Source organism: Podarcis melisellensis (genome assembly GCF_964234715.1).
Source record: "Podarcis melisellensis genome assembly, chromosome: 4".
Lineage (NCBI taxonomy): Eukaryota > Metazoa > Chordata > Lepidosauria > Squamata > Lacertidae > Podarcis > Podarcis melisellensis.
Window position 1 is genome coordinate 96,539,343 of NC_138531.1, and position 24,298 is coordinate 96,563,640.

Consider the following 24,298-nt stretch of genomic DNA (forward strand, 5'->3'; position numbering starts at 1 on the left):
CTACCCGCTGTGTGTTTAAAAAGAAATGTGAAAACTCTGCTAAGTTATGGAACTTGCTAGCACAAGTTAGGAAGGATATTATTAAACAGTATATCCTCTCCTGCCTCCCTGAACATTCCCACAATTCTTAGAAAAGAATTGAAATGGTTTATTGAATATTGACTGATAAATTGTAAACAGATAAGAACTTTGGCATGATTACTGTAATAACCTGCAGTTTTATAAGAGTACAGTGGTACCTTGGTTTATGAACTTAATCCATTCCGGAAGTCCGTTCTTAAACCAAAACTGTTCTTAAACCGAGGCACGCTTTCCCTAATGAGGCCTCCCACCGCCGGTGCCCTTCCACCGTTCAAATTCCGTTCTTAGACCGAGGCAAAGTTCTCAAACCAAGACACTATTTCTGGTTTTGCGGAGTTTGCAAACCAAACCGTTCTTAAACCAAGGTACCCCTGTATATATTTAAAGTAGATAAATCCATGAGCAAATGAAGTTAATTTGGATATGAAGAAGATATTAAAAATAAGGAATCGCAGAAAGAGGGGGAAGGAAGTCAAGCTTTGAAACCTTAAAACGACTGTGAAATTAATGAAATGTATAAACCTGAAAACCATAAATATTTTATTTTTATTTATTTTTTTAAACGTGGGCAAGGGAATGGGAAGGGCGGCTTCCTTGTTTCAAATGAAAGAAAGGTGCTTGTCTTCTGGGACGCCGTACTTCAACTTGTGCTCTTCAAAGAGCTTGCAGAGTTCCTCCATGTAGACCTCGTGCAACTTATCCACCTCCTCTTGGCTGGGGTTGGGACGCTTCTCAACTGGGATGGGTTTTCCAACTGCGGGCGAGTGGGGAGGGAAAGACAGCAAAGAGTGGTTAAGAAAACTCAGGCGATGAGGTAAAAAAGGAATGGGATTGCTTTAAAAACTACCTGACAAAATATGGTTCCAAAAATAATACTGGGTTGTGCTTAGATTAATTTCACTGATATAATGGGGGGAAACGGATACTATTAAATGAATGCAGAATATTTGTCACTTAAGAGAAGTGTTGAAGCCGCAAAGAGATAGAGGGAAATCAACTAATGTAATAATAATAATAATAATTTATTTACACCTCGCCCTTCCCGGTTCAAAAACTGGGCTCAGGGCGGCTAACAACAAATTTAAAACACTTTAAAACACTTAATTATAAAAGCAGCATAAAATACAGTATAAAAACATGAATAACAATCAAAAATCAAAAATCAAAAATCAATTAGATAATCCCCAGGGCTAGCTGGCTGAATTGGTCCTACTTGGGCCAGCGAGGAGGCCAGGGGATAATTAGCTGTGGGGTCTCAGAGTGGGTGATCTTCATAAAAGGGGAGGGGGAGGGAAAAGAAGGGAAATAAAAGATCAGGCTGAATTCAAATAATATAGCAGGGATTCAGACTACTTTTCTGGATCAGAAAGAAAGTGACAAGAAAGAAAGAAAGAAAGAAAGAAAGAAAGAAAGAAAGAAAGAAAGAAAGAAAGAAAGAGGAAGGAAGGAAGGAAGGAAGGAAGGAAGGAAGGAAGGAAGGAAGGAAGGAAAGAAAAGGAGGATTACAAATGTATTTCTTTCGTAGAAACTGGCGTATAGAATATTCAAAGTACTGTTTATATCCTGTGAACGATTTTGTGCACTTGACTAATTATTTTTCGTGTTTTATTATTTATCATTTTTCTTTTTTTCTTTTCCTTTATTTCTTCTCCTCTCTTTTCTTTTTATTTTCTTTTTATATATTTTCCTTTTATGTATTTCTTCTTTCTATTTTTGAATATTTGGATGTAATGTTTAATTTATACTTTTTGGTATTTTTATTTAAATGCAATAAAGATAATCAGCCAGAGCTGTTGAGCTTTTTTGAGGGGAGGATGAGCTAAAGTTGTCTGGGTTTGGGGCTTGGCGCAGCTGGGAATCCAGCAAAGACCTGCCTGCCTTCCCTCTGAAAGGCTGTGCTAATTGTGTTTGTCAGACAACAATGGGCTAACGCGGTTTCCGACCAACATCCCATTAAGTGTCTCCTCCACTGCAGAGGTTGGCGAAAGCCTGTCTAACCACGGAGAAGGTCCAAACAAGCTGTCAAACAATTATGGGCAACCACTGACTGTCAAATCCGATCAGAGAGGATGGTGTTACCTGTACAAAACTGTCTTTTTGAATTAACCTGATGTTATTGTGGCCAGCTCCGGCGATAATTACCGCGCCACGGTGAATTCAGTCCTAGAAACGTTCTCTCGGTGTTTGGCATTAGGCAGGAGAATCATTACTAGTATTAAACGACCTTGTGCTTGGTTGCAGAAGTAGGATCCCCAATTGTTGGAGAACATAGCTGTCAACCGTCCCTTATTTGGCGGAGAGGTGACGGTGGTTTTCCTTGAGGCTTCCTTTGGCTGCTGGCTGGGCTTTCTGCCTTTGGCTCAGAGGGGCTCAGAAGTTGAACATACCTGTGCTGAGTGCTCGGATCAGAATCGGATGGATACGTCATTGACGGCCCACTCACCCTTGCCAGGGAAAAGGTCTCTCTGGAGCGGTGGCACATGGTGGGGGGAAAGGAAAGGAGATATCGTGGGAGGGAGGGAGGCTGTGTGTGTGTGGCTAGTTAATGCAAGCTGCGGGGGGTTTTGAATGCTGGACGCCATTTTGTTGCACGTGTTGCTGCAAACTTTGCAGTGCAAAGCCAGGCCGGGGAGCCATCTTAAGTTGAGGCTGCATAGGCCTTGTGGTGCATGTGATTCAGTTGAACCTCTGGTTACAAAGTTGGTTGGACAGTGTTCTTGGAGCTACCAGCATGAGTTTGACCAGACTGCAGGAGGACAGGAAGACTGGAGTGCCCGGAACAGGTGAGGCTGCAGGTCCCTTATTTTGGTTGCTGATCCCTTATTTTCAAGGCTGTTGGTCCCTTATTTTCAAATCTGTAAGTTGACAGCTATGGTTGGAAAAGGGGGTCTTTAAGCTAATGAATGCTTTTGTCTCTCACTTTTCCAATCTTATGTTTCGCACATCCCGCTATTTCCATTTAACGTCCTCATGAAAATTCAGCATTATGGTGCAAACTACTCCAAATATACCGTACACACTTTTCTGTAGGTAATTTTGCCCAATGCACATGTTTTTGCAAAGCCAATCCCTTTATATCAGGCATAGGCAAACTCGGCCCTCCAGATGTTTTGGGACTATAATTCCCATCATCCTTGGCCACTGGTCCTGTTAGCTAGGGATGATGGGAGTTGTAGTCCCAAAACATCTGGAAGGCTGAGTTTGCCTATGCCTGCTTTATATAATGAATTTTGTCTGCTATTTTCATAAATATCTACATTTCTACTTGCGTTTTACGCAAGTGTGCGCATTTATTGTGCACCTTACTTGGCTGAAGAACTCAACTGAAAAATTGGGAGGTGTGTGGATTTTGAAGAATGGTTTGCCCATTGTTTTGGAAAATGTGACTTGGCTAAAGGCCTATGCACACTTCTTCTCATCTTGCGGCTCTCCCCCAGGGAAACCTGCTTTCTAGTGCTCAATCAGAGCAAATGGCGATTGGGGTTTTATCCGGATTGACATTTGCTCCAATGTAGCACTAAAGAGTGAGTTTTCCGTAGGGAAGGAACGAGGCAAGGGGAAAACACTTGGAAAGTGAAGTGGAAAACTGCTTAGACCCGGGCTTTCTAGGCATGAACAGACTTTGCTTAAGTGGTTTTAATTTACTGAAATTGAGAATGCTTAAATGCCTTGCTGAGTGTTTCAGTCTGGAACGTTCCCCAGTAACTCTCATGAGATTGGTTAACTCTGGTCACATGGGAGGTGTCTTATTACATTCTCCATTTGGTTTTGTGCAAGTGACTTGACGCATGGCTGCAGCTCCATGAACACTGGATGTCAGGGAACTGCCATCGCAGCTAGCAGAGGAGGCGAGACTCAGCAGCGATGCTGGAGAGGGGCCAAGCAGGGAGAGAGGCAAGTCTCCGGCTGGGGAAGATAATCAGCGCTACACCAGGGATAGAGGGGGGCCGATGGGGGAAGCGGAGAGGAGGCTCCAGGACTCTTCGCAGGAGACCAGCGGGGAGAGCACAAATCCTCCGCTGCCCACGCCCACCCTGCGCAGAAGACTTTCGCGCAGGGAAAGTAGGCGGCGACTTGGCGTCAAAGAGCTTCTTTGCTGGAAGAGGTTCAAGAAACGCCCACTGACGGATTCTGCCAGCGACTGAAACAGCCACGGAGTGGAGGGCTGTCCAGTGGGAAACGGCTTAACCAGGCAAACTAGCCCGGAGAGGCAGTAACTTACGCACAAGCAACCCTTAAAGCCATTACACTGAAGAAGAGGCCATGTTAGATTGCTCTCTCTCTCTCTCTAATCGCAATAAAGGAGAGGTCTGACAATGTTTCTGTGCGAATGTATGTGATGGAAAGAAGGGCAGAAGTTTATGTTCTCCCAAAGAAGCAGTAGGGAGAGGTCTACTGGAAGGAGAAAGTGGAAACATCACAGAAGGAACTGCATGGCCAAGCTGGATATTCCACAGAAAGCTGAGCGGAAAGAGAGAAAGACACAGTTTGGTTGAATGTTTACGGAAGAATCAGTAATCTAGGGCTTCCATACGTCCTGAATTTCCTGGACATATCTGGGATTCGTCCGTCGGAAATAGCATCTGGGCAGAAATTCCAAACATTCTTTAAAATGTCTGGGAAAACCTGGGCAGCCCGTGTTGGGTGTGTTGATTTTTTGGCAAATTTTCCCCAAAACAGCTCAAAAGCTTTTTCTTCTTTTTTGAAAAATTGCAAAAAAACCAAAACCCTCATCAACTGGCCCCTCCCTATCCAAAAAAGCTCAACAGTTTTTATGTCTGGATTTTCACTTTTTGAAATATGGGAACCCTACGTAATCTTCAACTAAGAAAAACTAGGCCCACGCTTGAATAACTATGTGAATGTAAATACCGTATTTTTCGCTCTATAACACGCACCCGACCATAATACGCACATAGTTTTTAGAGGAGGAAAACAAGAAAAATATATATAAATGAAACAGTGGATGTATGGTTTTTGTGGTTCATGCTGTGGCCACAGACATGTGATCTGACGGTGAGTTTGGCGTAGCCCAATGCAAAAATCCAGAGGATCCATGTGGATCCATGCTTTGTAAGCACGTTTTTGCACCACTGCGGCCCCAGGCAACAGTGGGTACGTGATTTTTTTTGGTGCAGGCTGTAGCCATGGGCATGCTATGTGATCTGATGGTGAATTTGGGGTGACCCAGTGCAAAAATCCTGAGGATCCATGTGGATCCGTGCTTTGTAACCACGTTTTAAGTGGGGAGGGAAGGAAAAGCACTCAAGGGACAAGGAGCACACGTGGGGTGTGTGGAGAAGGATGCTGTGAATAATGCAGGAGAGGGGTATCAGAGGAGAAGGCTCCTCTCCTCTCCCACTTTGCTCCTTTAAAGCAAGCAGGCTCTCTGTCCCTCTCTCCTCCCCACTCAGTGGCTCTTCTCCTGCTTTGCTGTTTCAAAGCGAGCCACGGAGGAGGGAAGGAAAGGGAACCATGGATCTTCTGCTCATGACTGCAGCAGATCCCCCCCGCCATCCGTAGGCATTCGTTTCATAACACGCACAGACATTTCCCCTTACTTTCTAGGAGGAAAAAAGTGAGTGTTATGGTGCAAAAAATACGGTACTTTGCATATGTTCTTCATTAGCTATATGTTCTGCAAGCGAAAGCTCTTTTTGAATATTTTAACAAGTGTTTGAACCAGGGGTCAGATAACTTTTTCAGCAGGGGGCCGGTCCACTGTCCCTCAGACCTTGGGGGGGGGCGGACTATATTTTGAAAAAAACATATGAACGAATTCCTATGCCCCACAAGTAACCCAGAAATGCATTTTAAATAAAAGCACACATTCTACTCATGTAAAAACATGCTGATTCCCAGACCGTCCGCAGGCCAGATTTAGAAGGGGATTGGGCCAGATCCGGCCCCTGGGCCTTAGTTTGCCTACCCATGGTTTGGACACTGCTTTAATTTCCAGAAAAGAGTAATCTTCTTCGCACAGGATTTGGCTTCCCAGCTGCAGTTTAGCTACTCTCCCAACCAGACTTACCCACAGTGTGGATCGGTCGCCGATACGGAATGAGCCCAAAACTGTACTGAAAGATCCCGCGGGCATGGAAGAGGGGAAGTGAGATCCCCATGAACTTTTGCAAACGCTCTTGGATCCACCGTAGCCAGCCGCCCTTGGGGTTTTCAACTTGATCGAACAGCTCGTTCTCACCGAAGGAAAACACGGGGACAAGAGGAGTGCTGGGGGAGGAATGGAAAAGAAAGTGTTGCGTCATCATCATAATGCCCGAAGCACATCCAGTGTTTATACCAGGGGTAAGGAGGCCCACTCCGACTTGGACCACAGTCTAGGAGTGGATCCTGGATTTGATGCAGACTTGCCGATCAGAAGGTCGGCAGTTCAAATCCCCACGACGGGGTGAGCTCCCGCTGCTCGGTCCCTGCTCCTGCCCACCTAGCAGTTCAAAAGCACATCAAAGTGCAAGTAGATAAATAGGTACCACTCCAGCGGGAAGGTAAACAGCGTTTCTGTGCACTGCTCTGGTTCGCCAGAAGAGGCTTAATCATGCTGGCCACATGACCCGGAAGCTGTATGCTGGCTCCCTGGGCCAGTAAAGCGAGATGAGCGCCACAACCCCAGAGTGGGCCATGACTGGACCTAATGGTCAGGGGTCCCTTTAGCTTTACCTATAAGCCCCAAAAAGCAAGGCCAGGGTGCCTCTGAGGCTCCACCCCTTGCCCTCTATGGCAACTTGTCCAATGTCAACACTGCTTTTGCAATCCAAGGCAGGAAGCAAAAGCAGGAGATTTTCCTGGATCCCTGATGAGCTGTGCTTGACCTGATGGCTCACCGGTTGTATAAAGCTACAGAGCATAGGCATCAGGAATAGGAGCCATCCTCTGTGAATTTTTCTCGCCCTCTTTCAAAGCCCTCCAAGTTGGGGGCCATCACTGCCTCCTGCACTTGCAGGTAGCCGTGCCACCAGAGTTAGTATTTTGTACGGGATTTGCACAACACGGTCCTTCGCCCGAGAGCGCGCCACGACTCACCCATGATGTATAGCTAGCCGAACGAACCCCTTCCGGTTTGCCAACAACAGAGTACAAGCCCCTGGACGGGCGTCCAGAGCTTCTTGGGCTCCTCCCACAGCGATGGTGAGGACATTCCCTCCTCCTGACCTCTGTAGGACATTGGCAGCCGTTTCCTTGTCAGATGGGACTAAACCTGGGTATGAAATGCAGGAGACGTGAGGGTAAGCGCTCTGAAAACCGTCAGCAGTGTTATTAATAATACTATTATTTTGCAACTGCCCGCTGCCTTGTGGGACATCAGGAGAGGAAGAGGCTAAAGACTACACAAACCTAGAGTTGGGGCCTGTCAGGAATGAGCCAGCTCCAAGCAAAGGTTTGCAGCCAACTGCAGAAAGCAGCCAGGAACAAAGAGGCTTTGATGTTAGTCACGCAGGGGTGAGCCGGCAGCTGCAGACTGTGGCTCTTCCTGGCCTTGATGGGCAGGCTGATAAGGCAGTAGCTGAGAGCAGGCGGACCACAGCCAAAGCTCACAGGAAGCACAAAAAGGCAGAAACAAACTTAGAGACAGCCTCTCAGAATAGGAAGAGGTTGGAGCGGATCCACTAAGTCTGAAGAGTTGGCGAATGGGAGGGCTGCTAGAAGCAAAACAAGATCTACCCACCCGGGAAGAATGGCAGACGAAGGTGATGGATTACATGGGACTGGCTGAGATGACTGGCAGAATCCAAGACCAAGGAGAAGAGTCGGTGAAAGAAGATTGGAAAAAATTTAAAGTTTATCTTCAGAAATATTGTAAAATTAAGGAATGTTAGAAAGATGTTGGAATAGAATTATGTGGTTTTAGCAGAAAAGATATAAAGGATTAAGTAAAAATGAATTGGTGAAAGAAGAGAATGCAAAATCACAATATATTAAGATAAATTATTAAGATAAAAACAAAGCTGGAAAGGATTTGCTGAAATATCTAACTGAATTAGAATACAAAAATGGGAGGTGTGAGGAGGTCAAGGAAGTAAGTGAATGAAAGCAAGTGATGTAAAGGTTCGATCTGTTTTTTTTCAATTGTTTGTATTTTTTCTGTCTTTTTCTTTTTCTTTTTTTCTGTTTTCTTTTTTCTCTTTGTAATCTTTAAAATTTAAAATTTGAATAAATATTATTTTAAAAAAATAGAAGCAAAACAAGAGACGTAAGGCTTGGAAGTTCATACCTTCTGTTGACGCCGGAAGGAGTCTTCAGAAGGGTCATCTTGAGTAATGAGGCTTTGTCAGAGCCGTCTGGAGCTATCTGTTTGTTTTTGCAACAAATCCTCCTTTTTAATTATCTACACTTACTGTTATCAAGCTGGGAACCTGGACTCCTGACAGGGCCATTAGATGGTTGGATGGCGTCTTGTATGCCTCCTTCCGGCAACTCCTGCAGCCAAGCTGCTGCCAAACATCTTGCTCTGCTTTCCTTTGGGCAATATCAGACACCTCCAGACACACTGCCCAGGCTTGCACCCCAGGGTAGGCACTTCAGTGCTGCATACACAGCACTTCATCGCTGGAAACACACTCCATTGTCTCTCAAGGCAGATGGATGCCAACACCCTTTTGCAAAACGCTTTGTGCGTAAAACGAGTAAGGCCCTGTGGTGCCTTAGTTTACCAAATGGAAAGCCTCCAGATACTGGTGGACTACAGTTCCCATCTTTGCTGGTTGGAGCTTGGGGATGATGGGAGTTGGAGTCCAATGACATCTAATAATAATAATAATAATAATAATAATAATAATAATAATTATACCCCACCCATCTGGCTGAGTTTCCACAGCCACTCTGGGCTGCTCCCAATCAAGTGTTAAAAACAATACAGCATTAAATATTAAAAACTTCCCGAAACAGGGCTGCCTTCAGATGTCTTTTAAATATAAGATAGCTGCTTATTTCCTTCCTGATGGAAGGGCTTTCCACAGGGCGGGCACCCCTACTGAGAAGGCCCTCTGTCTGGTTCCCTGTAACCTCACTTCTTGCAATGAGGGAACCGCCAGAAGACGCTCAGAGCTGGACCTCAGTGTCCGGGTAGAATGATGGAGGTGGAGACGTTCCTTCAGGTATACAGGACCGAGGCCCTTGAGGGCTTTCAAGGTCAGCACCAATACTTCGAATTGTGCTTGGAAACGTACTGGGAGCCAATGTAGGTCTTTCAGGACCGGTGTTATGTGGTCTTGGTGGCCACTCCCAGTCACCTGTCTAGCTGTTGCATTCTGGATTAGTTGTAGTTTCCGAGTCACCTTCAAAGGTAGCTCCACGTAGAGTGCACTGCAGTAGTCCAAGCGGGAGATAACTATAGCATGCACCACTCTGGTGAGACAGTCTGTGGGCAGGTAGGGTCTCAGCCTCCGTACCAGGTGGAGCTGGTAGACAATTGTCCCGCACACAGAATTAACCTGCGCCTAGTTGGACGTGAACATAAACACTAAAGTTGTTCTGATATTTGTGGACGCCGAGAAAGCCTTTGACAATATTTCTTGGAGCTTTATGATGAGGAATCTCCGGGGGATGGGGGTAGGTCAAGGGTTTGAAAATGGTATAGGTGCGATATATTCTGAACAAAAAGCAAAGCTGATTGTAAATAATGAGGTTACGGAAGAATTTAAGATAGAAAAAGGGACACGTCAAGGATGTCCAATCTCTCCATTACTTTTTATATCAGTCCTGGAGGTTTTGCTGAACATGATTAGAAGGGACCAGTTGGTTAAAGGAGTGCAGGTCGGAGTCAAACAGTACAAACTGAGAGCATTTGCAGATGATTTGGTACTTACATTACAAGAGCCTGAATTTAGTACAAAAAGGGTTTTGGAATTAATTCAAGAGTTTGGTCAAGTGGCAGGATTTAAATTGAATAAGCTAAAAATGAAGGTATTAGAGAAAAAATTAACATTATTTGAAAAAGAAAGGTTTCAGAATGAGACAGGGTTAACTGTGGTCAAGAAAGTAAAGTATTTGGGGATAAATATGACAGCTAAAAATGTGAACTTATTTAAAGACAATTATGAGAAATCGTGGACAGAAGTGAAAAAAGATTTAGAAATCTGGTCAAATTTGAAGCTTTCCTTGTTGGGTAGAATTGCGGTTATAAAGATGAATGTATTGCCTAGAATGTTGTTTTTGTTTCAAACATTGCAAATTGTGGACAAGATGGATTGTTTCAAGAAGTGGCAGAAATATATTTCTAAATTTGTCTGGCAGGGCAAGAAGCCCAGAATAAAATTTAAGATACTAACTGATGCAAAGGAAAGGGGGGGATTTGCCCTGCCGGACTTTACTATGAATCAGCAGCTTTTTGCTGGTTGAAAGACTAGCTACTTCTTGATAACACAGACATTTTGGACCTAGAAGGTTTTAACAATATTTTTGGGTGGCATGCATATCTGTGGTATGACAAGGTTAAAGCTCATAAGGGTTTTAAAAATCATATTGTCAGGAAAGCACTATATCATGTCTGGATTAGATATAAAGATTTGTTGGAAAGTAAAACTCCAAGGTGGTTGTCACCAATGGAGGCAAAGGCTGTTAAAAAGCTTAATATGGAGTCTAATTGGCCGCGATACTGGGAAATTTTGGAACAAGAAGGGGACAAGTGGAAATTGCAGAGTTTTGAGAAAATAAAAGGGAAAGTAAGAGATTGGTTTCACTATTATCAAATAATGGAAGTTTTTAAGATGGACAGGAAAATTGGCTTCCAGGTGGAAAAATCAAAATTGGAGACTGAATTGTTAGAATCCAGTACTAAGAATCTGTCAAAAATGTATAATCTGCTGCTGAAATGGAATACACAAGATGAAACGGTTAAATCTGTAATGATTAAGTGGGCACAGGATATTGGTCATAACATTATGTTTGCTGACTGGGAAAAGTTGTGGACCACCGGGATGAAATTTACGGCATGTAATGCCTTAAAATATTATGAAAATGATTTACAGGTGGTACATGACCCCAGTCAAGCTGGCAAAAATTTATCACTTGCCCGATAATAAATGTTGGAAATGTAAGGAAAATGAAGGTACCTTTTTTCACCTTTGGTGGACATGCCCAAAGATTAAGGCGTTCTGGGAAATGATCTATAATGAACTGAAAAAGGTATTTAAATATACCTTCCCGAAGAAACCAGAGGCCTTTCTCTTGGGTATCGTCGGCCAAGGGGTGCTAAAGAAGGATAGAACATTTTTTATGTATGCTACAACAGCGGCAAGAATTCTTATTGCAAAGTATTGGAAGACACAAGATCTACCCACCTTGGAAGAATGGCAGATGAAGGTGATAGACTACATGGGTCTGGCAGAGATGACGAGCAGAATCCGAAACCAGGGAAGAGAAACAGCGGAAGAAGATTGGAATAAATTTAAGGACTATTTAAAGAAATATTGCCAAATTAATGAACGTTAGAATGATGATGGATTAGAATATACGTGGTTATGTGCGGTAATGGATAAGTTAAAGAAAATAAGTAAGATTAAAATTAGGTTAAAAACAAGGGAAGGATTTGTTGAAAATTAGTTAGAAATTGGAATACAGAAAGGGGAGGTATGAGGAAGTCGGGAAAGTAAGGTATAAGAAAATAAGGTTTGAATTTATATGTGTTTTTTATATTGTTTGTTGTGTGTTATTTTTATTGTATTGTTTTGTTTTGTATTTGTAGTGAAAAAATCTGGAAATTTCATTAATTATTTTTTTTTAAAAAAAACAGAATTAACCTGCGCCTCCATGGACAGCTGTTATCAAACCTTTTATTGGCATCACATACAAACACCAATGACATCTGAAAGGCATCTGTGTTTTACTGGGTACAGGGAGCTTACAAAAGCACAGACTCTTATTATTATTATTATTATTATTATTATTATTATTATTATTATTATTTGCACCAGCCAGTATCAGCCACCCTGTGCACCAAAGCTCTTCTTACCTCCACTCATCAGATAGTCGCGGAAAAAGGGGAATCTGAACCAGAGGTTCAGCATCATCAAATGAGGGGTCAGTCCTGGGAAGATCTTGGAAAACCCAGTTGCCTCCGTGCAGAAATTGAGGAAGGCCCCAGCCACCAGAACTCCGTGGGGATGGAAGCCGAAGATGTAGTTCTTGGTGGGGTCCAGTTCCACCGTCTTCACCAGCTGTAAGAAGACCAAAGTCATTTAGGGCTCCTGCAGGACTCACCTTCTGAACTGGGAGAATGAGAGAATGGAGCAAGAATATTTACCGTATTTTCTTTTTCTTTTTTCTCAGTAAAAGCACATTACTTCCCCAAACGCATCATGGGAACTGCAGTTTCCCTCACACAGAGCTATAATTCTCAGCAACAAACTGCAGTTCCTAGGATTCTTTATGGTGTGTCATGTGAGAGATACATACATACATACATAAAGGTAAAGGTACCCCTGCCCGTACGGGCCAGTCTTGACAGACTCTGGGGTTGTGCGCCCATCTCACTTAAGAGGCCAGGGGCCAGCGCTGCCCGGAGACACTTCCGGGTCACGTGGCCAGCGTGACATCGCTGGTCTGGCGAGCCAGAGCCGCACACGGAAACGCCGTTTACCTTCCCGCTGGTAAGCGGTCCCTATTTATCTACTTGCACCCGGAGGTGCTTTCGAACTGCTAGGTTGGCAGGCGCTGGGACCGAACGACGGGAGCACACCCCGCCGCAGGGATTCGAACCGCCGACCTTTCGATCGGCAAGTCCTAGGCGCTGAGGCTTTAACCCACAGCGCCACCTGCGTCCCAGACATACATACATACATACATATATGTGTATATATATATGTTCTAATCCACATTTCAAAATATTCATTTAAACAACTTTAAATCAATGACATCCCTTCTTCTCTTTCCATGGTTCATTTTGTACGCCATACAACCCTGCATATTTTACATGAACTAAACCATTCAGTATTCCATTGTTACATCCATCAGAACTTATTTACACTGTTGAATTCATATTAATGCTACTAGCATTTTTAAATGAACACAATTTTCACCCATATATTCAGTAAACATTTCCCAGCCTTCTTTAAACATACATTCTTCTTGTTCTTATTCTATTCGTTAAATCTGCAAGCTGCACATATTCCGTCAGCTTAAGTTGCCATTCTTCTTTTTTCCCCATCATGTGCTGCTCTGGTTCGCCAGAAGCGGCTTAGTCCTGCTGGCCACATGACCCGGAAGCTGTACGCCGGCTCCCTCAGCGAGTAAAGCGAAATGAGCGTCACAACCCTAGAGCCGGCCATGACTGGACCTAATAGTCAGGGGTCCCTTTACCTTTACCTTTTAAATATGCTCACACAACTTCTCCTGCTACTTCTGTTGTGTAGCATTTACTCTGCTAAGTAGTGTGCCCCAGCTTCTGAAGCTCGGGTCGCAGATGTTGCACCAAGGACTGGAGATCGCCCAGCACACCGGCCGGTGGGCTGGAGCCAGCTGGGGGCCTGCCAATTGCCCCCGTTTCCTTGGTTGCATGCCCACACAACCATCTGGTTAATAGCCAATGCACTGCCCCATTGTGCCACAACCGCCATTCAGAGAGCTCACCCCGGAGATTGTTTAATGGTGTTTCCCTGTTTTCTGGCCGTAGGGGGACAGCTCCTCTCCGCCCCGAATTAAAATCAGAAGCACACTTTGCTCTAATTGCAGAAAAGGTTGGTGTTTAGATAGTGTGGGAGTTTGAGCTGCCTGCTTGCTGTAAGGAAACTTCCTGTTCCTGGTGAGAAAGGGGACCATTGGCTACCTGAGACGGTGAGCCAGAAATGAAAAAGGATGCTTAAAATAACCTTTGTAGACATCAGAGATAACTTGTTGACTTGCCATTTATAAACTCTATTTTTGGAACGAAGCCCAGTGCCTTTAATGAGAATTTGACGAACAAAGGAGAGGTAAGAGGACTGAATTATATCCAATTCTATCCAATATAATTGGATAGAATACATAAAAAGATAGAAAATTGTCCAGTAGCACCTTAAAGGTAAAGGGACCCCTGACCATTAGGTCCAGTCGTGTCCAACTCTGGGGTTGCAGCGCTCATCTCGCTTTACTGGCGGAGGGAGCCGGTGTACAGCTTCCAAGTCAAGTGGCCGTATGACTAAGCCGCTTCTGGCGAACCAGAGCACGGAAACACTGTTTACCTTCCCACCGGAGCGGTACCTATTTATCTACTTGCATTTTGACATGCTTTCGAATTGCTAGGTTGGCAGGAGTAGGGACTGAGCAATGGGAGCTCACCCCGTCGCGGGGATTAGAACCGCCAACCTTCTGATCGGCAAGCCCACAGCGCCACCTGCGTCCACGTAGCACCTTAGAGACCAACTAAGTTTGTTCTTGGTATAAGCTTTCGTGTGCATGTGTCAGACCAACACGGCTACCTACCGGCCAGATAATAATATGGGGGCACGGGACGCCTTCTGTGTGTTAACAATATAAAAACTTTGCTACAGAAGATGTGAGCCAGAGAAACAACGACTGATCAGACTGAAAATAAGGATGGATAATATTAGCTTTGAATTGGAAAAATAGCCAAAAATGCAGAGACATGAATGAGGTTGATCATCTCTAGACATCTGGAACATGGGAAGTCCCTCCCAAAAATCTTTATAATTGGAATATATAATTGGTGGTATTGTTATTATTGTAATTTGGACTGGTTTGATTTGTCATTAATTGGAAGATTGGTGTTGAAAATGAATAAAAACTTAAGAAAAAAAATAACCTTGGTAAAAAATGAAAAACCTTCTATCATAAAGATACTGCAGTCTCCCTTGTGCCTCATTCCTGAAAGTAAAACAGGGACCCTGGGCAAGCGTCAGGAACCCCAGAAATCTCGCACTGCTCAGAGATTGGGGTGGCAATAGGAGACGGCATTTTACCCAGTCAAACTATTGGATCTATGGGGCTCAGTCAAGACTTATTGGCAATGGCTCTCCAGGGTTTCAGAGCAGGATCGGAATCTTGCTGATCTGCTGCAAACCACCCCAAGATCTGCTCAGGGATCGCATTTCCCCATCTATGTTCGCTCTACCTCCTCCATCTATAGAGCTGACATTGTGACAGATGCCACACAGATGTATGAAATCTATCTTTTAGAGTTGCAGCTGCTTCACTTTGGAACTCCCTGCCTATTGAAATCAAGCAGGTATAATCTTCCTGCTGCCAGCTAAAAACCTTTTGGTTTAAGCAAGCCTGCCCAGACATGTAGCAGTTGCAGGTGCCGCTAATTCGTTTTTAGTTTATTGCAATTGTAACATTTTCAACTGTGTTTTATTGACAATTCCCAAGTTTTGCTTTCCAAAACCTCTCCGGGGTTTTATGACAACCGAGCAGGGTATAAATGTTGTTGAATCAATGAACTTTAAAACCAATAAATGTCATCGTGTCCTGACAACATTTTGCCCAAATCCAGGGTTAGATGGAGAGACTGTCCTTTATTTCCCATTAAGACATTTCCTTTTAGGGCACTGATTTCTTGGAACAAGCTAGCGGGGAGGGTGGCTGAGTTAGATAACCTAACAGCCTCCCCTTGTCTCATTTCTAAGAATCTCCCTCTGCCTGGAGCTCATTTATCCGCAACAACATCAGGCGCTCTCAGATCTCAGTGGCTGATGACTGGCTTCCCTTGCCCATCTTCCTGATTAATGAGACTTTTACAGATCAATGAGACTTTTACAGAGCCCAGGCTGTGAGCCTTCGTGCCTAGGCCATCACCACGGCTGTTTGCTTTTCCTTACAGAGTCATTTCAGTGAGAGCAAGATGAGGAGGGGATTTTCTCTGGTTTTGCAATGTCCCCAGCCTGGAACATATGGTTTCACGGCTTGGATTCCCTTCCTGTCCACCAATATCTCCAGTGGAGTCTGGTCCAGTGGGGCAAATGGGACTCAGCCTTCCCTCCACCAACTGAATTGTATAATTGTTGAGTTGGATGGGAACCCCAAGCGTCATCCAGCCCAACCCCACACACACTGCAGGAGACCCAGCTAAGGAATCCCCTGAGCATCTAACCTCTGTTCAGAAAGCTGCAAGGAAGGAGAAGCATAGCTGTCAACCGTCCCTTATTTGGCAGGAAAGTCCCTTATCCCAGCACCGTGTCCCGCTGCTGTCCCTTATTGATGATGTCCCTTAAATTTGCCGGGTTTCAAAGGAAGCAGCTCCTCTCCCTCCCAGGCCAGGGAGGAGGGAGGCTCCAACTGTGTTGCTTGGCTGCGTTGCTCACCCAATAAGGAGTCTAAGAACGACTGGGGGGTGGAGCTTGCATGCCTTGTGCCAATCAAATCGGCCGCGTTGCCTGGGGACTCGCCTTTGCTCAGCGCTTCCCAGCGGAGAGGTGACGGTAGTTTCCCTTGCTGCATCCCCTCTGGCTGGGTTGCTGCGCTGTGGGAACCACCGCCTGAAGCTTCATTTGGCTGCTGGCTGGGCTTCCTGCCTTTGGCTCAGAGGGGCTCAGAAGTTGAACACACCTGTGCCCAGAAAATCCCTTATTTTGGCTGCTGATCCCTTATTTTCAAATCTGTAAGTTGACAGCTATGAGGAGAACCCATCACTTAGGCTAAAGGGCTGGAAAAATCAACAACTAAATCACCTGAAAAGAACACTCCCAGTACAGAGGTGGATGGGGAACGAGCTCTACTTAAGAGACCGGTTGGAAGAGGAAGGCTTTCATCAGGCACCGAAAAGACAACACAGACGGCATCTGCCTAATATTCATGGGGAGGGGAGTTCCAAAGGGTAGACACCACTGTCAGGAGCTCAGCCTACACTTGAGTAGGACCCTGGCAGAGACACATGCTCGACTGGCATGTTCCCTCCCTCCTGGTTGATCGTTTGGGAGCTTCAAAAGCTTTCTTCTGCCCGAACATCACAGCGACTGATGCCCACCAACACCGCCACACTTTGGGATCCGAAGAGTCTGCGCAGCTTGCGTAACAGAACCCCAGCAACTCAGCATTTTGGCTAATCTACTTTATTTACATATAAACACACACAGAGCACTGCAACATGGCTCCCTCTCTCTCTAGCATCAGACAGCAAAGAGAAAAAGAACAAATGACAATAGTCCCACTTCACGAAACACAGTAACAGAAACATCCTGTCTCCGGTACCTCCCACTCTGTGGAGTCAAAAGATACACTGTCATGTGATAGACAACAATCCCATGACTGCAATCACGGAGCAGGAATTCTAACAGCCACCGCACTAAAGGCCTGGTTCCTATATTGTGTGGAGCTAGGGCTGGGATAACCATTAACCATTCAGCAAAATAAGCACGTGCTTAGGGCATCAAGGGAAGGCGGGCATCACCAAAAAATTCCATTTCCAGATTTACCATGGACCACATGTGCCACTGAGCAAAAACAAGCATTATTACACCCCTTATAGAAGAAAGAAGCCTCCACCAAAGAAGTAAACAAGATAGATAAAATATATTATTGAACTATGCAGCATACCGTATTTTTCGCTCTATAAGATGCACCAGACCGTAAGACGCACCTAGTTTGTGGAGGAAGAAAACAAGGAAAAAAATATTCTGAATCCCAGAAGCCAGAACAGCAAGAGGGATCTGGCCTCTGGGATAGCCTCTTGCTGTCCTGGCATATGGGATAGCCGCACGAAGCCTCTCCTGGGCAGCTGGAGGAAGGCTCCCCCAAGAGCCGCGCTCCCTTTAAAGAGCGCACAGAGCGTGTGTGGGGCTCTTGGGGGCTTTTCCCCGAGGAGGGAGAAGGGCAGCCCCGAAGAGCCGCACACACGCTCCACACGGCTCTTTAAAGGGAGCGCTGAGCAGAGCCTCCCGCCTGCATTCGCTCCATAAGACGCACACACATTTCCCCTTACTTTTTAGGAGGGGAAAAGTGCGTCTTATAGAGCGAAAAATACGGTAATTCAGTTATTTGAAACCCAAGAAAGAAAGAGCACGTTTGTTTTAATGAAATGGGGGGGAGATGTTAAAAAACCAGAAGCTTTTCTATTAGGAATTATAGGTAATGACATTCCAATGGAACAGAGGAGACTTGTTATGTATGTAACAACAGCCACACGGATGCTACTAGCCCAGAGATGGAAAGAAGAAAGAGGAATGGCAAGCTGGTGGACTAGGCCGAAATGGCAAAGCTGACTGGAAAGCTCAGGAACCGAGAGGACAAAAACGTTTTAAAAGAATGGGAGGAAAATTATAATTTATTTAGGAGACCACTGCAAGCAGATAAAAACAGTAGCAGGATTTTAATCACACTTGTAACAAATAACATGGATGATATAGATGAGTACAGAATATATGGAATAATACATAGTTGTAAATGTTGACCATAGGACCCACGGAGCGGATGGTGTGAAGTCTTGAGATTCAGAGAAATCTGAATTTGGATTGTTATAAATTGATATTTGTAAAATCAAATAAAAACGGTTTCTTTAAAAAAGAGCGTCAGTTGTTGGAAACCACAGGAGGGGAGGGTGCTCTTGTGTTCGAATCCTGCTTGGGGTCTTCCCAAAGGCATCTGGTCATTAACCTGATCCAACAGGGATCTTCATGTTCTACTTGGGAGTAGGCCTTCCCAGCACAAACAACAACTGTGGAGTAAGCATCATCACTGGAGCACATCTATTAAACAGTGGACGTTTCTCTTTAATGATTAGCCTGCCCTGTTTACCCTCCTTTGCCAGAGAGGAGGTCTCCCATCCCTCGCCCAACTCCTGGTTGCCATGGTATCGGCTCTCGCATCCTAAGAAGAGGCTGGAGGCCTTACATAACGCTCTCCAGGTTGTTATACAAGGTAATCTTGGTTAATGGCTCTTCGGAGTGTGTTGTTTGACTAAGGCAACAGGGCAGGGGAGGTGAGAAGGCAGCAGGATACTGATCATTGGACAGCAAGTTTGTTTGTATGCCGCCCCCCTCCGCTGCCAGACAGAGATTACTCTTGAGTCACTGAAATTGGGAAAGTACACCGACACCTGAGGTCCATCCAAGTGTCTCTTTTTTCCAGGGACAGCCCTGGATTACAAAAGCCTTCCCGGTTTCTGATTTGATTCCCAAATGTCCCGCTTTTCCTGAGGACAGTGTTTTGAACCAGTGTGCCATGGGACCCTGAGGAGTCTTGAAGGATGGTCAGGAGTGCCGTGGGCAAGTCTGGCCCATAGCTGTCAACTTACAGATTTGGAAATAAGGGACCAGCAGCCTCAAAAACAAGGGATCAGCAGCCAAAATAAGGGATTTTCTGGGCACAGGTATGTTCAACTTCTGAGCCCCTCCGAGCCAAAGGCAGAAAGCCCAGCCAGCAGCCAAACGAAGCCTCAAGCGGTGGTTCCCACAGCGCAGCAACCTGGCAAAGGGGATGCAGCAAGGGAAACCACCGTCACCTCTCCACTGGGAAGCGCTGAGCAAAGGCGAGTCCCCAGGCAACGCGGCCAATTTGATCAGCACAAGGCATGCAAGCTCCACCCCCCAGTCGTTCTCAGACTCCTTATTGGGTGAGCAACGCAGCCAAGCAACACAGTTGGAGCCTCCCTCCTCCCTGGCCGGCAGGGAGGGAGGGAGAGGAGCTGCTTCCTTTGAAACCCGGCAAATTTAAGGGACATCATCAATAAGGGACAGCAGCGGGACACGGCGCTGAGATAAGGGAGTTTCCCACCAAATAAGGGACAGTTGACAGCTATGGTCTGGCCTCCATCCCTCTTTCCTTCCCTCCCTCCTCTGATGCCCTCTCGCCTCTCTGCCTCCCAAAGCCTTGTGCAGTTGTTTCTTGCAGAAGCTGGCCAGGGGATGCTGGTTGCCAGGAGCTGAAGCGGCTTCAGGGTAAGCAAGCAAGTGGGTGAAGGAGCCCAGCTCTTGCTGTTGGGAATGGATGGGCAAGGGGGACGCCAGGCAGGCAGGTGTCACACTGGGCTTTCTTGTGCTTGCTGTGTGCAATGCCTGCCTGGGGGCTGAGTGTCAGGCACCAAAGGGGAGCCCTTCCACCATGCAAGGCCCCCACTGCTGCCTCCCAAGGTGAGTAAGGTGCTAGCTTCATATTCACCTTTGGCCAGTCTCTGTCGGGTCACTGAGGCTGGGGGCATCTTCTCAGGCCCCTGTGGGGTGGCGTGAGGAGGCACCTCTTTGGGGCATGGGGGCGGGGTTCAGAGACCAGGGGCGGCAGCTGCCCAGAGGACTCCCAAGGAAAGGGGAGAGGAGAGGCTGAGGGAACACTCCACAGGGGAGGTTGCTTGAAGAGGGGTGAGGGGCTGCCGGCTCTGCAGGCAAGGTGTGACATAGCTGGGTTTTTGAGGCTCGGAGGGCATTTCTCCACAGAAAGAATATAGTTGGTCAAGGGAGCCTTGGACTCAAGAAGGTTGAAAATCTCTGAGTACACGATACCAGAGCCCTGCCTTTGTTAGTGCATTTCCTTAATCCAACTTAATCCCAGGGTGCAAGTCCTTAACCTGATGAACACGTCCTGCTTGTATGGTTCCCTTCTCAATTTTGCTTTTCCCCATCCCACTTGAAATATACTCGGAGTCGAGAGTGGATTTCATGCTCTTCATTCAGCTCATAGTGGTGAGGAGGAATGGAAGTTCCCCCCAGAATGTCTGCTTTATATACATTATTTACACAATGGGCCCCATGTGATTGGCTAATTCCAGGATTCTCCTGTAGGCCAATCAGGTTGCGGATTCACTTCCACCTGGAGCTGGATTGGGTGGCTCCTGTGAACCAATCAGACTGCTGCATTCTGGACCCCATTGTTCTAGGACCAATCAGACTGCTGCATTCTGGATCCTATTGTTCTAGGACCAATCAGACTGCTGCATTCTGGATCCTATTGTTCTAGGACCAATCAGACTGCTGCATTCTGGACCCTATTGTTCTAGGACCAGTCAGGCTGCTGCCTTTTGGATCCTATTCAACTCAGTACATAACAGCACTCTTTGCATAAATTCTCTTCAAAAATTAAATGGATCCATCCAGAGCCCAGGGCAGCCAACAGTCGCAACTATTATGCAGCTATTAGGAGTCATTCAGGTGCTTCTGCACAGATCTCCTTAACACTATTCCTTGCTTGCTCAAATTATAAACTGTCCTAATGCCCAAATCACGTGAGGGGCGGCGTGAAGAGGCACCTCTTTGGGGCAGATGAGGTGGGGTTGAAAAGGGGTGAGGGGATGCTGTCTCTGCAGGCAAGGGGGGACATAGCTGGGTTCCTGAGCCCCACAGGGGTGCCGCAGAAAGAACATAGTTGGTCAAGGGAGTCGTGGACCCAAAATGGTTGAAAACCCCTGACTTAGGAAGTCCCTATTTTCATCAGATAAATGTTGGAGGGTATGGAGTTATGCAACCCTTAAGTCAAGGACCTTTAGAAGGCATCTGAAGGCAGTCCAGTATAGGGAAGATTTTTTTTTATTATGTTTTATTATGTTTCTGTATACAGTGGTTACAGACGCTTCCGGTTACAGACTCCACTAACCCAGAAACATTACCTTGGGTTAAGAACTTTGCTTCAGGATGAGAACAGAATGCTGCGGCGGCAGCAGGAGGCCCCATTAGCTAAAATGGTGCTTCAGGTTAAGAACAGTTTCAGGTTAAGAACGGACCTCCAGAGCGAATTAAGTATGTAATCAGAGGTACCACTGTATTCTGGAAGCCACCTAGAGTGGCTGGGGCAACCCACACGGAGATAGTTAAAGGCCAAAGACCTGGCTGTAGAGGAAAATGTGGAATGTGAAACATAGAGCAGTCAAATACAACACAGGGGGTGTCTGGACCAGCCAGTCGGAACTTCCTGTTTCCTCCTGGGCTGGGACAGACTTCCTCTGCATGTGACCAGAGGTGGGCGTGGTCTTACCTGTGCAGGTAACAAAATAGCACTGAGGAAGCAACCATCTCTCTCTTTGACTCCATTCCTCAAAGAAGCAACATCTGCTTAGCCTATATATACAATGGTACCTCGGGTTACAGACGCTTCAGGTTACAGACTCCGCTAACCCAGAAATAGGGCTTCGGGTTAAGAACTTTGCTTCAGGATGAGAACAGAAATCATGCTCCGGCGGCGCGGCGGCAGCAGGAGGTCCCATTAGCTAAAGTGGTGCTTCAGGTTAAGAACAGTTTCAGGTTAAGAACGGACCTCCGGAACGAATTAAGTACTTAACCTGAGGTACCACTGTATATAGATCTTTATATATCAATTCTTCTTTTCTTCCAATTGACTTCCTTCATCCTCAACACGGTTCTCTTCATCTTTGGTAAACTATCTCCTTCTTAGTTCATTATCACCCCATTTGCTTTCTGTTTTTAGTTTTTGGACCATAATTTATTTTGCAGAAATTAATCAAAACAAGTCCAAGTATTAATTTGTGGGCACTGCTTTTTAAGGTATTCTCTATATTTTCCACATATTTTTTTAAAGTTTTTGCTCGGGCTGGCCCCTAATGGCTTCTGTCAATCTAGGAAATTCAATATACAGTGGTACCTCGGGTTACATACGCTTCAGGTTACATACGCTTCAGGTTACAGACTCCGGTAACCCAGAAATAGTACCTCGGGCTAAGAACTTTGCTTCAGGATGAGAACAAAAATTGTGCTCTGGTGGCGCGGCAGCAGCAGGAGGCCCCATTAGCTAAAGTGGTGCTTCAGGTTAAGAACAGTTTCAGGTTAAGAACGGACCTCGGGAACGAATTAAGTACTTAACCCGAGGTACCACTGTAGTAAAATATCTCGCCACTCTCTTTTTGACAGTATTTTTCACACACCCCCCCCCCCCGGATTTTGGGCAATTAGTGTTCTCGCAGCCCCTGTAGCATAAAGGAATATTTTATTGTTTTCTCTGGCTATAAATAGACGTCGTATCTCAATCCATCGGTGCTTCCTTCCAGAGCTGCAGAAAACCGGCTGGTTCCATCTTCTGTGTGACAGTCCTCCAGATATCCCATCTCCTTTGTGTGTCTCTTCTTCTGTAGGCTAAACATGCCCGTGTTTCTTTCTCTCTGCCCCTGGGTCTTGGAGCGCCACTTCCTGGATTAACGCTGGCAAAGGGCAGGTGGGCAGAGTGCCCAGGTCCCATCATCACTTCACCTCTTTATCCCCCGACACACTCCCTCGTTTGTGCCACAGAGATATTATGGGAAGATTAGAGGGCTCTGGTTAATCTCTCAGGAGTGACTAAGCCTCAGGTAAGAAACCTTCAACACACAGCTCCACACTGCCAAGGAAATCCAGCTCTCGCCTCTGGAATTGGCAGGCACCTGATTGGCGTGTTGGGAGCCGATGGAAGAACCACACGTCCGAAAGACCGGTCTGGGAAAATGACAGCTCCGGGTTGAAAAATACTTGGAGTCGAGAGTGGATTTCATGCTCTTTATTCAGCTCATAGCAGTGAGGAATGGAAGTTCCCCCAGAATGTCTGCTTTATATACATTATTTACACAATGGGCCCCACGTGATTGGCTAATTCCGGGATTCACCTGTAGGCCAATCAGGTTGCGGATTCACTTCCACCTGGAGCTGTATTGGGTGGCTCCTGTGGACCAATCTGACTGCTGCGTAATGGATCCTATTCTAGGACCAATCAGACTGCTGTATTTTGAATCCTATTGTTATAGGTCCAATCAGACTGCTGCATTTTGGATCCTATTCAACTCAGTAGATAACACAGGTATTTCTTCAGGAAGCGAAGTCCCACTGGTGTGATGTATTCAGCGGTCTGTGTTTGCCTGAGCTGGAGTCTGGACTAAGGGCGCTGAGCTCCCATGTTCTGATTCAATACACAATCTCCAATCACAGAACATTTCAGGATTCAGGCCTCTGCCATTGGCCCTTGAACTCTGAGTCGCGATTCGCAGCTTGGAAGTTTAGGCAGCCAATCACGTTGGGAGTGGGAGCGGCCCGGGCTTTCGGGAGTGTATATAAGCAGTTGCTTTGCCCCCAGCTCAGGAACTAAGTATTTCTCATTACAAAAGACTGGCCAGGCTCCCCAGGTAATCCAGTCAAGTGACCGTTAACAGGTAACCTGGCAGACAGGGTAAAAACAACGCACTCAGATTTCTGTTGTAGACCACCTCTTTTGTGATGTAGGTATGATGTATCTGGAGGTGGTCCAACGCGGGAAATTTAAAATGTCTATATAAGGGCAGGCACACCTTTGTTCGGGGTCCTCCTCCTTTCCTGCATGTGAGGGGAGCACCCTGTTGCAACAGTTCAATAAAGATCAGGCTTACTAG

General features: G+C 45.8%; 1 protein-coding gene across 1 annotated transcript in view; it reads right to left on the reverse strand.

Annotated features, from left to right (window-relative positions):
- Positions 1-598: 598 nt before the first annotated feature.
- Positions 599-24,298, reverse strand: part of MOGAT2 (monoacylglycerol O-acyltransferase 2) — a 35,793-nt gene continuing 12,093 nt past the window's right edge. The window contains exons 3-6 of the mRNA XM_081910036.1: positions 12,050-12,254; positions 7,123-7,297; positions 6,113-6,312; positions 599-835 (exon numbers count right to left, since the gene is read on the reverse strand). Of these exons, the coding sequence (XP_081766162.1) occupies positions 681-835; positions 6,113-6,312; positions 7,123-7,297; positions 12,050-12,254 (735 nt within the window). The 3' untranslated portion in view covers positions 599-680. The remainder of the gene's footprint in view (positions 836-6,112; positions 6,313-7,122; positions 7,298-12,049; positions 12,255-24,298) is intronic.